The sequence below is a fragment of the Arachis hypogaea genome, chromosome 18, assembly GCF_003086295.3.
Source record: "Arachis hypogaea cultivar Tifrunner chromosome 18, arahy.Tifrunner.gnm2.J5K5, whole genome shotgun sequence".
NCBI classification, from domain to species: Eukaryota; Viridiplantae; Streptophyta; class Magnoliopsida; order Fabales; family Fabaceae; genus Arachis; species Arachis hypogaea.
In genome coordinates, this window is record NC_092053.1 from 914347 (window position 1) to 927539 (window position 13193).

Genomic DNA, 13193 nt, shown 5'->3' on the forward strand with positions numbered 1-13193 from the left:
ATTCTGTTAACGGATCCCTAGCAATAAGACAACATTGAGTCAATTTTAAAACGACAGGGACTTAAACGGGCCATTGAAACTATCAAAATTAGTAATTAATAGATATATTATTTAATTTATTTTTAATATATATTTATATTTTAATATATATTTCGTACTAATGGTTGTATATTACAATGGTGAAGAGTCACAACTCAAAGTAGGTGCAAATCATATACTAAAATAACAACTTAAAATACAAACGAAACCAACAGCTGAGTAAATGTTATTCTCTTTCATCTTGTAGCAGCAGCAGCATAGCATTTACTTCCAAAGTATGATGAAGCAGTTTAATTTGCACTTTTAATCTTGTTTGACAGCTTCAATGTTTATCTTAACTATAACAAATCCTTTGTCACAACCAAAAGCAACCCTGCACCAAGTAATGATCAATGTGATTATAACTTATAAGCTAGCAACAAAATGTAAGAAATCAGAAATTTTTCTTAAAAGGAAATTAAAAGTTTGAGGTAATTACCTTGATGATCCTTTCTTGTACCCAATACTCCATATTCTCTCAAGATCAAATTTCAAGGTGTTTTGAAGCCTGCAAATTAATGACAACAATTAAAAATGTTAAAAATGTATCTATATTATTAGATTAGAGAAAATGAGACCTCAAGTAGATGTACCTGTTGTGACATTATCCCATATTTTGACAGTAGAATCCTCTGAAGCTGTTATTATAATTGGAAGCTCAGAATGAGAGCACACTGCTATGACATTGTTTCCATGTCCTTCAAGTGTTTGTACAGAGTTTTTAGAATGATAATCCCACACTTTTGCAGTGTAATCATCAGAACCACTTATAAGATATTCTTTATCATTGCTTATGAAGTAATCAGCACAATTCACTCCTTTCAAGTGTCCATCCAGGGTCAAAATTGGAGCAGAGGAATCAACACTCCAAATCTACAAATGAAGACACAATGGAATCAGAGTGTTAACTACTAATGAGTTGATTAGAGTAATACAAAAACATTTTTCTTGTCTTTATATCTGTATTATTCTCTAACCAGGTTTGTATTTTTATTTTGATTTTAACAAAGAACTAATAATTATCAAAAATACTATTTGTACATAAAAATCAACCATTAAAATCAATCATCAATATATTTGTGTATAAATAGGCTAATTTTTTTTGTTATGGAAGTAAAAGTGGTGATATACTTTAACATTGTAATTTTTGGTATTTTTTAAAACTGTGAAAAGTACACAAATAGGGGGGTCCAATTTCTATACTTCAAATTTTTTAATTTTTTTTAACACAAATTGGACGGTCCGATTTGTGTATCTCTCACAAATCAGACGGTCCGATTTCTGTATCTCTACAAATCGGACGGTCCAATTTTTGTATCTTTAATAAATCGGACAGTCCGATTTCCACTTCTCTAGTTAAACGATTCCACATTTGAGAATAACACCTCAACAATCCACATTTTAAAAAAACATCACTACCACTCCAATATTAAAAATAAAAAGCTCATATAAATACGTGTATATTTTAATTTATTTTTAATATGTATTTTATACTATTGACTGACTTTGGTAGCTTGATTTTGGTAAAAACGTAATGTAGTCGAATAATTATACCTTTAAAGTCCCATCAAGGGATGCACTAGCAAAGGTAGATGGATCCTTGGGGTTAAATGCTACACTCATCACATAATGTGAGTGTCCTTGAAAGGTTTTAAGACAAGCCCAACTCTTCTTCCAATCCCACAATTTTAGAACATTATCATCAGAAGCTGACACAACATATGGCAGGAAAGGGTGCACAGCCAAACTCCTAATGTAATCTGTATGTTCCTCAAATTCTGAAATCTTTTGGCCTGTCTCATAACTGCAGACTCGAATATACTTGTCGTCGGACGCAGCAATAACCCAATTTTCGCGAGCAATGAACTTGGCAGATCTTACTGCAAGCATTAAGAGATGGTGAAATACAGAACAAGACATATACGGAAGGATGCAGAAGATTATGATCTTATTAGACAAATGCTGAATGGTGACAGTTACCTGGTGATTCACTAAGCTTGAATGACTTCTCTTCAGTCTGTCATAGCATCAAAACAAAGGTTAATACAATAATAATGCAATCTTCTTAATAGCTTTTATTAATTAACTATCATCCTTCTTATGCCTAAACTTCAGAATTAAAAAAAATGTTTACCTTTGTCTGATAGTTCCATATAGAAATAGATCCTGAATACAAACCCACTAGAACCCGCATGAATTAAACACCAGATGTATTGTGATAAACTTGTAACTGATGAAAGAAAACTTGATAACTTATGAATTCCCTCATCTCAAATATGCAGGAATTCACTTGAAAATTTGCAAAGAAAATAATTAAATAAATCATTTTTTTGTGTGTCATTAGTCATTACTCATTACCATGGCTCAGTTGGATGTAGATCAACGGATTTCACTCTTTCCGAGTTCTGAACAAATTCATGCTGATCCAGAAGAAATTATGAACGGGAAATATGTTAGAAAAAATAAAAAATGTGTATTAAAGAACAGAATCGAATAGAAAGAATGAAAAGTAGAAAGAAAAAGGATAACATAGAAAATTAGAAAGTAACAATACCTCAAAATCAAGAGAGAGATTCTGCTCCTACAAAATCAAATCACGAGAACCAATTAGCACAAGTTAACACATTATGTCGTCGTTAAGCTAATGCATATATGCATGACCATATAATTGAGAAATGGTGGAAACTTAGCTGGAGTCGACTTCAGGTGAAGTTGATAACTGAGAGCCGTTAGATGATTTGACTAAATTTTCATCTAACAGTTCTCAGCTATGTGAAGTCGAATATACCTGAGTTTCCACCTTGAGAAATACGTAAACTTATTTGGGCAATTTATAAAATTTTTACGTGGATTATTTATTTATTTATCGTAAAAGAAGCTTGGAATTTGGCATGAAAAAATTATATATTTTATAGGTCATAAAATATGAAATTAAGTAGAGTAAAAGATGCACTTGATCATTTTAACTTCATATAACTTATTATTATTATTATTATTAAGAGAATGCAGAATAAAGTAATTAATTAAAAACAGAGAGGGAAAATGAAATAACCCACCATATTATGCAGGTGGTGGCACTAAAAATTCAATTAAGATGTTTATGTTTCTTGAAGTTGAAGTTGCAATTGTAGATAGGAGTAGTGATGAGTGGATGGTGTTTGTTACGTTAACATATATAGTAAAGGATGCTTTGCAATTAAGAAATGGAACAATTCGTTTTCTAAATTCATAGATTTTGCGCGTTAGATTGAGCTTCCGAATTTGATATCCTTCTTCTTAGATTTGGCTTACTAGCTAGCTACAATACAAAGAGCTATATGTGGCCGCCACGATATGGGTCAATATTCCATCATTTTTGGTCTATTATCATCGTCATCTTCAACTGGTCAATATCTTAATAGTTAATCTTCCTTACACATTCAACATTTCCAATATACTTGGTAACGTATAATTCATGTAGAATAAGCATTCAGCAAAAAACAAGTATTGATGAGTTAATAAACTAAGTAATTAACCCAATCGATTTATACTAAATAGATTAAAAGGTTTTTGCGTGAGTTTTTAAAAAAATATCTATTTTTTTAGTTTTTTTTTAAGATTTTATGAAAAAGTAAAAGTAATTTTATTGTTTGGATATTTTATGCAAAAAGATCTTTTTATCTATCAATTATGTTTGGGTATAACAATATAAAATTTTTTTTGTTTATTTATTATATGAAAAATATCTTCTTTTTAAGAGAAAAAGGATCTTTTTTATTTTTTTAGTGTTTTTACTTTTACTACTAAAAATTTGACAAACACGTTAAAAAATAAAAAAAATATTTTTTATTAAAAAAGATTTTTTTATCAAAATAATGGTGCCAAAATAAGTATTAAACAGATAAATAAATCTTTGAAAACTTACATTTTGAATAGATTGATCTCTAAACAAAATTAATAAAATTTTTTAAAATAATAGATGTGAACATACTATTTTTAAATTAATCCTATAATTAGAATAGAAAAACTTAATTTAAACTAACTTGACTACGTTTGTGATCTTAAAAAATTTTATTAATATTTTTTTAAAAAACTAATATGTCTGAAATGTAAATACTCAAAAATTTATTTGTCATTTTATTCTACTAAATAATAAAAAATCTTTTGATATATTGATGGTATCTGGCTGTGACTTGTGAGTTGTGAGAGAAAGATTGCAAATCATGTTCATGAATCACGCAAACAGTAAGAGCAATTGACCAAAAAAATGCATTACACGTTGTAAATTAATTAGGTAAATACTAAATAGGCACTGAGAATAGTGGGCTTGTGGCTAAGTACGTAACATGAAAAGATGGGATAAGATTGGATAAAGTGGTAACGGGCCAAGTTGACCTTATTGGCCCATAATAAGGGACAGTGTGTTGGACAAAATGCTCTCCAGGGACCCAAATCAGATACACCATTTAATCCTTTCAGCATTTAATTTGTTTTGACTTTTTAAAAATTAAATGTCCATAAAATCTTCATTGACAAAGTTGATCCTAAGTTAATGTAGTTCTAAAAAAATCCTTGTTCCGAAATTTCTGGAGAAATTTCTTATAATTTAAATTATATATTAAAAAAATAAATTAAGGTTTTCCATGTTATAAAATAAATAAACAAAGAAAAAGAAATAAATATAAAATAAAAAATAAATAAAAAATTTAATATTAATATTTATAATATTATTAGCTCAATATAATAAAAATAATTCATATATATTTATTAATAATTTAATATATGTTACAAGATAGAGGAGTGTTTTATATATTGTTGTTATGTGTTTTATCACAGAGTATACTATTTTATTTATACACTTACAATGAATATTTTTTTCAAATTTTATTAAATGTAATTTCTCTTAATAATATGAGTCTCTTAATCTTAAAAAAATTATCTATTTATAAACATCTATATCACAACTATTTACAATTTATGGCATAAAAAGAGTGAAATATTTATGTAATTAAATTTTTATTTATTTATTGTATGATTTTTTTTACGTATTTCTAATCTAATAAGTAAAAGATTAACTAATTTAATATTAAATTTAAATTTTATTTAAAAGTTTGTCGCTGATTAATGAGTTGATATATGTATGAGCGGAATAATAAACTAACAACATCCATTAATGCAAGTTGATTATTGTATAATATTATTATAGAATAAAGACAAAGTTGCCCTTTCCATATCAAAAGCCCTTCTCCTTGTAGATACTGCATCATATATGAAAATAATTCAGTAATATAAATGATCAATTTTATGGTGTCTATGAGTTTTTGCTTAAATATTGTTTAACTTATTTTTTATAGTAAATTTTAATTTTTTAAAAATTATTTATTTTTATATCTTTTAAATAAAATAATAACTTTTAACCTTTTTAGTAAATAGACACCACATTATAGGCACAGTAGCATTCATCAATATAAATTTAAGTCATAATAGAGTGACATCCATCTTACTTTAGTTTATAACATTACTTGATGAATCATATCGTTATCCCAATACAAAAAAAAAAAAAATAAATAGGAGAAAAAGCATATGACAAAATCATACGATAAATACGAATTTTTCTTTGGTACACACGGCAATCAACAACACTGTCACTAATTGCTCATTTTCATCATTAGTGCAAAATGCAATTACGTCATGTTTTGGGACTAAATTCTTATTTTAATTCTGACATTCACACCATTACTCATTTTAGTCTTTGAAATTTATAATTATCTATATTGGTTCTCCAAATTTAAATTTAGACATCAATATAGTTTCTCGACTCTTTCCAGTGATAATTAAACAAATGGAGTGCTGAGATGACACACTTCCTATCACGTTGGACGCTATAACGACTAGTTGATGTGGCGAGGGTTGTATTTGTATCTAATTTATTCCTTCATTGTTAAAATTTTGTCATTATAACTCAGATAAATAATAAAATAATTAAGGTTTCAGGGACTAAATTGAATACAAATACAACTCTCGCCAGCTAGCCATTACAACGTCTAGCGTGGTAGGGAGGGTGTCATCTTAACATTTTGTTTGCCTTATCATCCCCGAAAATAGTCGAGGACCAATATAGATAATTTTAAATTTTTGTGACCAAAACGAGTAATCGAATGAATTTCAGAGACTAAAATGGAGATTTAGTCCATGTTTTGGTCATAATTTCATGTTAGGCCACACAAATGGGCAACAATAATATCAACGTAAAAATCCATAAATGTCCTAAGCTTATTACTTTGAGAAAGAAAAAACTTGAGGAATATGCATGGATGTCCGTCATGAGTGGCTTCACCACTATGATTGTTAATGGCACGGAATTGAAGATATTGACTTGACAGAGTTGACTTTCTTTGGAGGACCAAAGTGAAAATGATTATACCTATGAAACTAAACTAGTATGAAAAGAAGAAAAAAAGGAAGCTCACATATATAATTGAGTCCTTATGAAGGGTATATTCCAAGAATAAACTCCTCCACTCACTACTTCAATTTCTCAAAGCCTTTTTCTTTTATGTACCTTCCAAACTTCAATTTTTCAATTCCTTCTTCCCTTAGACTAATAATAATAACTACCACATTTGTTTATATTTTGTTTTAATAATAATAATAATAAGTACTACATTTGTTTTATATTTTGTTTTAATAATAATAATAATAAGTACTAATAATTTCTCAGAATTTGAGTTGTGCTGTAATGTATGTCCATAAATGGCACTAAAGCCTTGGTGCTAGCATGGTTTCTTCCTAATTGTAATGCATTTCCAACACAGAAGACACCACCAATTTGATTAGACTTAAGAGCACCACTAGCTAGTACCTAACCCCTCCTTTGGCCTCTTGCTCTATCTTAATCAAAATCATGGTCCATGGTGGAAAAGGCACCAAAATGTGGGATGAGCCTGTTATTAGTTCTTATGCTTACTTTGGATCATGTGAAGGAAGCTAAGAGCAGGTAAAAAAAAATTGAAAAATATACATTTTCTTTTCTGATTACTTGAGTTGAAAAAAAAAAAAACAATTCGATACACAAGTATATTATATTAACACAAGATTCAAAAAGGACTGCACGCAAAGAATATAATATAGACAGTCTAACCTGATAAAGTTGTGACTATTATAAATCAATGAAGATTTTAATAGTTACCTTATATAATCAATGAAAATTATGTGGCTAATTTAATTTTAATATATGTTACACCCAAAGAGACCATTCTTTTATTCAAATTTATGATTGAGTGTCCTTAAATAGAACCTTAAGTTCAAGTTAGCTTGCCAATCAAGTCAGAAACTTTTTAAGTGATATTTCTTAATGGATGAACGTGATTAATTAACTTTAGTTTAAAACCAAAGTTAGTGCAGTATACTAGTATTAGAACAACACAGAGTGTTCCTTCTCTTCATTGACAAAGAGAAAGTTATGCTATGTTCTACAGAAATCTTTGTTAGATTATTTGAAAAAGAAGGAATCAAATTCCTGTCTGATAAAAATTAAAATGTATAAGTGAGGGGTTGATGTGTAACAATTAGGACAACAACAACAGCAAACAAGTTCAGCTGTCATTGATGGCAAGCCAATAAGCCATGTGTTCACATCAAACTTTTCTTTATTATGTTTCTGAATTATTTTTTTTTTCTTGAAGAAAAAGGATCTCTAGAGAGAAACGGAATTGCATCCTGTCCATCCATTGTGTTCCTTTTTGAATTGGCTCTGAGGAGAGTATCTGATCCATCAATTGTGGCCATCTTATTCATGATCATGCATTCTTCTTTTCACTTCATATCAAGATATGATTATGATATATATATGGTTATGAATAATTTTGAATACCAAGTTCTCTTTTTCCATACAAGTCATTACGCAACTCGCGCTCGCCGCGTATATTTCTCTGTCCCTTTCCCCTTTCAATCAGAATCTTTGTTACTTATAAGCCTCAATTCTCAGCATGTGTTCCATTCCCTTCACTCTTTATGTCCAAAAATCTATCTACCTTAGATTGCATCACAAAAACATTGGTGGCTATTGATATGTTAATGCAAGAACTAGCTAGAATCACCAATGGTTGAGCATGCTTAAACTTTTTGACTATTCATGATTCTGCACTACTAAGACAAGTACTAAACTTTTTTCAGTTTGTAGAAACAGGTTCTCATACACTAAGAGTGAAACAAGTTAAAAAACAAGGGAAAAAGAAAAGTTATGGTGCTGAATCTGTAGTTTTATAAAAGTAGTAACTTATTATTGATATGAATTTAATTTTGCTGCATTGTCAGTGTAAAGTAGTTTTACACATGAATCCAATTACGTTAATGCTACATTAGTAAAAATAACTACCTTTCACGTTGATTGCACGAATAATCATCCAAAAGAACGAATGTGTTAAACTCTATTGATATATGCCTAACTTTGAGAACTTTAGAATAATGAATACTTTGGATTTTGGAATGTACATGCTGTCTATCTAGTTGCACATTTATTATGATTTTAGGTAGGTAATCTTAATAGTTAAATGATAGGTGAGTGACCATTATGTCTCTAATTAGGATACACAGCTTGTTCTTATTACCAATTGAAAGTACAGCACAACTTGTTGAAATAGTAAATTAAGGCTTTGCAGATTGCATAATTTACAGAACAAAAGATTAGGATTAGGCAGAACCCTCTTTTACTGTTAGAAAGGGTGATTTGATTATTGGTGGGATCATGGTATCAAAATTATGATTATTCAAAGTGATCCTGCAACCCCCTTTAATTGAAATCAGTGGCCAAATTATGAGTTTGATGAAAAAAATAAGTGACTTTATTCATTTGTCTTTATAAGAAGAAAAACACATGTAGGCATTCTAATGGTGAATCTTCAAAGTGGAGGGATAATAGATGGGGTACTATAGATTAATGTTGCCTCCCACTATTGTATTATTAACTGTAACATTCTCCTAACCAAACCTACCTTAAGCTTACCTGTATGTAGTTAAAGTCATAATTACATAAATTTATCAACTTAGTAACACTAGGGAGATAAAAAAAAAAAAAGTCAAAATTTACCTTATTTAACATTCATTCATAAATGCGAATGAATGTTAAATAAAGCAAGTTTTAATTATTTTTTGCTAATATTTTTTTGTTATCAAACATTTACGTTATCAGCTAAGCGATTTTGTTTACTAATTAGTGTGTACTAATTCACAAAATATTTTACTTACTCGTTTCTATACTGAAATCTATTGTGTTCCATGTAACTATTCATAGTTTGATATATTTAATTTGGATTTATATTTTCTAAAGTTTGAATTTCACCTTAGAAGATAAAGTGTAATCTTTCACCGTTTATTTCATAAGTGGGATTAAAAGAAAATATGAAAGAGAAATCATTTAAGGATGAAAAATCACACTTTTCTTTCTAAAGTAAAAATTCAAAATTTAGAAGATCTAAATTCATTTAATTTGCATAAAGTTGGTCTAATTTTATATGAGCAAATTTCAGTCAAAGATGGGTAGAACTTGGAGGTTTGACTTGTTTGGTGAGAGGTTCATCAATATGACAAAGCAAGCACTAGCTAAATTTTGCAGTGAAATAATTGCTGTTATTTATTCTGATTAAACAAAATCATACTTTTGGTCTTGAATTCCATGGAAAAAGTGAGAAGATGGGGTGGATAAAAAAAGGGTAAAACATACTGCAGCCATATCTTGATTTTCTTGTTGTTGAAAATAGCAAGCAGAGAATGTTTAGAATTTGTTCTTGCTCTGAATATGTTTTTTTAAGTGATTGAATTTGGAAGAGAATCACACACTTGCTTAATTATTGGAGAGGTCAAACTTAAAAAGGACTTTTGATATTGGTTCTTCATTGCTTGGAAGAGTTAGGATTGACATAATAATAAAAATAGAAAAATAAGAACAAGAATATAAGATGATAAGTTCTAAAGCCAAATCATGAACATATTTCTGGATTCACTTAATACAATATACAAGGTGACCTTTTCACACATTTGCTATAAGAAAGAATGAAAATAATTATTTTCCTTGTTAGAGAATAGAATCTATCACTACATTTCAATGATATCATTGATCACAAAAGTGAACTTGATAAAAAAAGTGGGGTAAGTTTTATTTGTGTCCCTAACATTTAAATCGTCCTATTTGTATCCCTAACGTTTATAAAAGTTATTCAATGTTATCCTATTATCAATTATACTAACAAATCAGATTATATTTTTCAATTATTCTCACTTGAATGTATTCATTCTCAATTAGGTCTCACTTAGATGTGTTCGATTTTAATATTATACCCACTATTTGTATTTAGATTCAATTATATCCCTAAAAAAGTGAATTATGTAAATGTTGTAGGAATTAGTTTCAACTTTTGATAAGCTATTTTTCGGAGTAGATCATCGATTCCATCCCAGACATTTGTATTCTAACTTCAAAAAGAGATTCTTAAAACTCAAACTAAAGCGTTTATGATGTGTAATTGACGGCAGGATAACATTGAATCACTTTTACAAACGTTAAAGATACAAATAAGACGATTTAAACGTTAGGAATATAAATAGGATTTACCCCTTGAGGGCAAAAACGATACTTTACTCAAAAAAATAATAACTATTACAAGTCTCCTGTATATAAAGAATAAAGCTATTATCTCACTTCTTTATCTAATTCAATTTATTCATCTATAAATATAAACTAACTTTTTTAGAATAAATTAGGCCACTCAATTTTAAGTTAAAAGACTAAATTTATATTAGTATTTGAATACATGAATTCAACATTTTTATGAACAATGATAATGATATGAACTAATTAAGGAGCAAAGGTGCAAGGAATTTATCCTTTGGCATAAAGCTATTACTGAACGGTGCTGATTGAATGGCAGTAATAAGCATTAAGCAGTGATTGTTTTCTTTTCTGATCGTTGAAAATGAAAATGAAAATAATAATTCTTACTTGTCAAATTCTAAACCATTCATGAGTTTTGCACCTACTGAATTTTTATATAGGTATATTTTGCCTCCAAAATAATAATTAAAAGAACACTATTTCTCTTAGAAAACTAATTAATTAAAAACCACAATTGTACTTATCCTAAAGCAGTAAAGCTACCAAAAAGCGATTACTTAAAAACTCAAAAATATTAAAACTTTATTATACTTTCTGCATTATCTAACCTACTTTGTACGCTGCATTATTTGGACTTTGAAGATGTGATATTTAAAAGGCTAGACACTCGCGCATGCTTGATTCACGAACAGGTAAAGTTAGGAAAATAGGTTTCTTCTTTTTTTGGTTAAAGTTTTTATATAAATCTTTCATGTATGATCTAGCTAGTACCATTAATTTAAAAGGTGCAAATCCAGACAAAAATATATAACATATGAGAGAATTATTGATAAGAAGATAACATGCATGAACAGATTATTCATTTTCGTCAATTAGAATGGTATCACAATATGCTATGATGTTGCCAAATCCAAGTAGCTAGGAATATAATATTTAATTATTTACACCCATAATTAACGATGATAGTAACAATTCAGCACTGTGAAATTTCATTAGATCATACAACTTCTAGTAAATAGTATCAATGCTCCCCCATTTTTTTTTTACCGAAAATAAAGAGACTCGAATCTGCGAGTTCTTAGATGAATATAGAGATACTATGTCATTTGAGTTATAGCTCATTGGTCAGTACTGCTTCATTAACCAATAATTACAGAGGAATAATGAAAAAAATAGTACCAAACAATTAATTAAATTGATAATGTTCAAAAGATAAAATAAATCCAAATTTATTTTATTTAATTTTATTAATTATATTAAATAAAATAAATTTAAACTGTTTAGATTGAATTTTTTTTGTCTCCTAAATATTATTGTAATAAAACAATTCCGTCAACTAGATATATAGTTGAGCACTGAGGAAAGAATGAACAAAAATATTAAACATGTCTATTATCACTAGAAGTTTTGAATTTTTTTTAATCTTTAACAAGTACCCTAATGACACTGGTCAAACAAATTCATATTAATAATTTAAATCAGATTTGTTTGTATGAAACAAAAAATATTAAAAACAGTTCTACCTTTGTAATAGATTGTTTGATTGGTCAAATTAATTAAAATGAATCTTAATTGAGATCATGAGAGACCACAAAAAAGGTAATCAATAGGGACTGGGTCTAGCAAAATGGTGACTGCCATTAAATCTTACCAATAGAGAGATATCATATATTTAATGTTCTATTATATTTTAAGTGACAATATTTGCACTATTTTTTCATATATATATATATATATTAACATGTTTCTTATTAGCCATACTTTTTATTTATTTGTCTTTATTTTATGTGCATAATTTTATAATATAACTTTATTTAATGAATATTTCAAGACATAAATATGAAAATATTATAAAACACAAACTTATTTTATAAGAACAAATAAAAAAAAGATAAATTCAATCTTCGGTGTTCTGAAAAATTGGATAGTTCTTATTTTCCACAGGAAAATGATGCCATTTGAATTAAAATAGACTAGTTTGTTTCAAAAAATTGAAATATCTGATTTCAAGACTTATTAACAAAAATATAAGATATTTACTATTTTAACTAATTCCACATGTAGAATAATTAGTACACATTTAATAAAAAATTAATTTTATAATTTTATAATTACATACATTAATGTGTATTGAAGAATATAATAGCATTTAATAAAGACAACTTATATAAAATAAGATACGCTTTTAATTTTGATGTAGTAACAATATTTTATAGAATTATTTAATTTTATGATTTTTTAGCAACTAACCATGCAAAGTAAAAATTAGTTATTTTAGTTAATCTAGTATCATATGATTAGACATACCTATAAAACTGATTTTTAATAATATTTGATACGCGTATGTTTTTGTGTTCGACTGTGTCTTAATAAAAATAAAAATTTCTTCAAACACGTTTAAACATATCTAAATATCATCCATGTCTAGCCTTATATATATGTCATGTTCATATGTCTTATAAAAATTTTAAATTCGTGTGCTGCTTATCCTGTATCTGTATTAGTGTCGTATATCATTGTAAAATTT

At 28.0% G+C, this 13193-nt stretch overlaps 1 protein-coding gene across 3 annotated transcripts; it reads right to left on the reverse strand.

Annotated features, from left to right (window-relative positions):
* Nucleotides 1–115: 115 nt before the first annotated feature.
* LOC112770913 (coatomer subunit beta'-3) lies at nt 116–3359 on the reverse strand. Of its 3 annotated transcripts, none has more exons than XM_072225560.1 (9): nt 3135–3359; nt 2633–2659; nt 2436–2498; nt 2213–2266; nt 2059–2095; nt 1633–1958; nt 672–951; nt 518–586; nt 116–412 (listed from the first exon to the last, which is right to left on the reverse strand). In XM_072225560.1, the coding sequence occupies exons 1-8, from the start codon at nt 3135–3137 to the stop codon at nt 570–572; spliced, it is 807 nt and encodes a 268-aa protein (XP_072081661.1). In that variant the 5' UTR covers nt 3138–3359; the 3' UTR covers nt 116–412; nt 518–569. The 3 variants fall into 3 exon arrangements, with proteins under 3 accessions (XP_072081661.1, XP_072081662.1, XP_072081663.1); XM_072225561.1 differs by having other exon boundaries at nt 2213–2308; nt 2437–2498; nt 3135–3225; XM_072225562.1 differs by lacking the exon at nt 2213–2266 and having other exon boundaries at nt 2437–2498; nt 3135–3349.
* Nucleotides 3360–13193: the final 9834 nt, after the last annotated feature.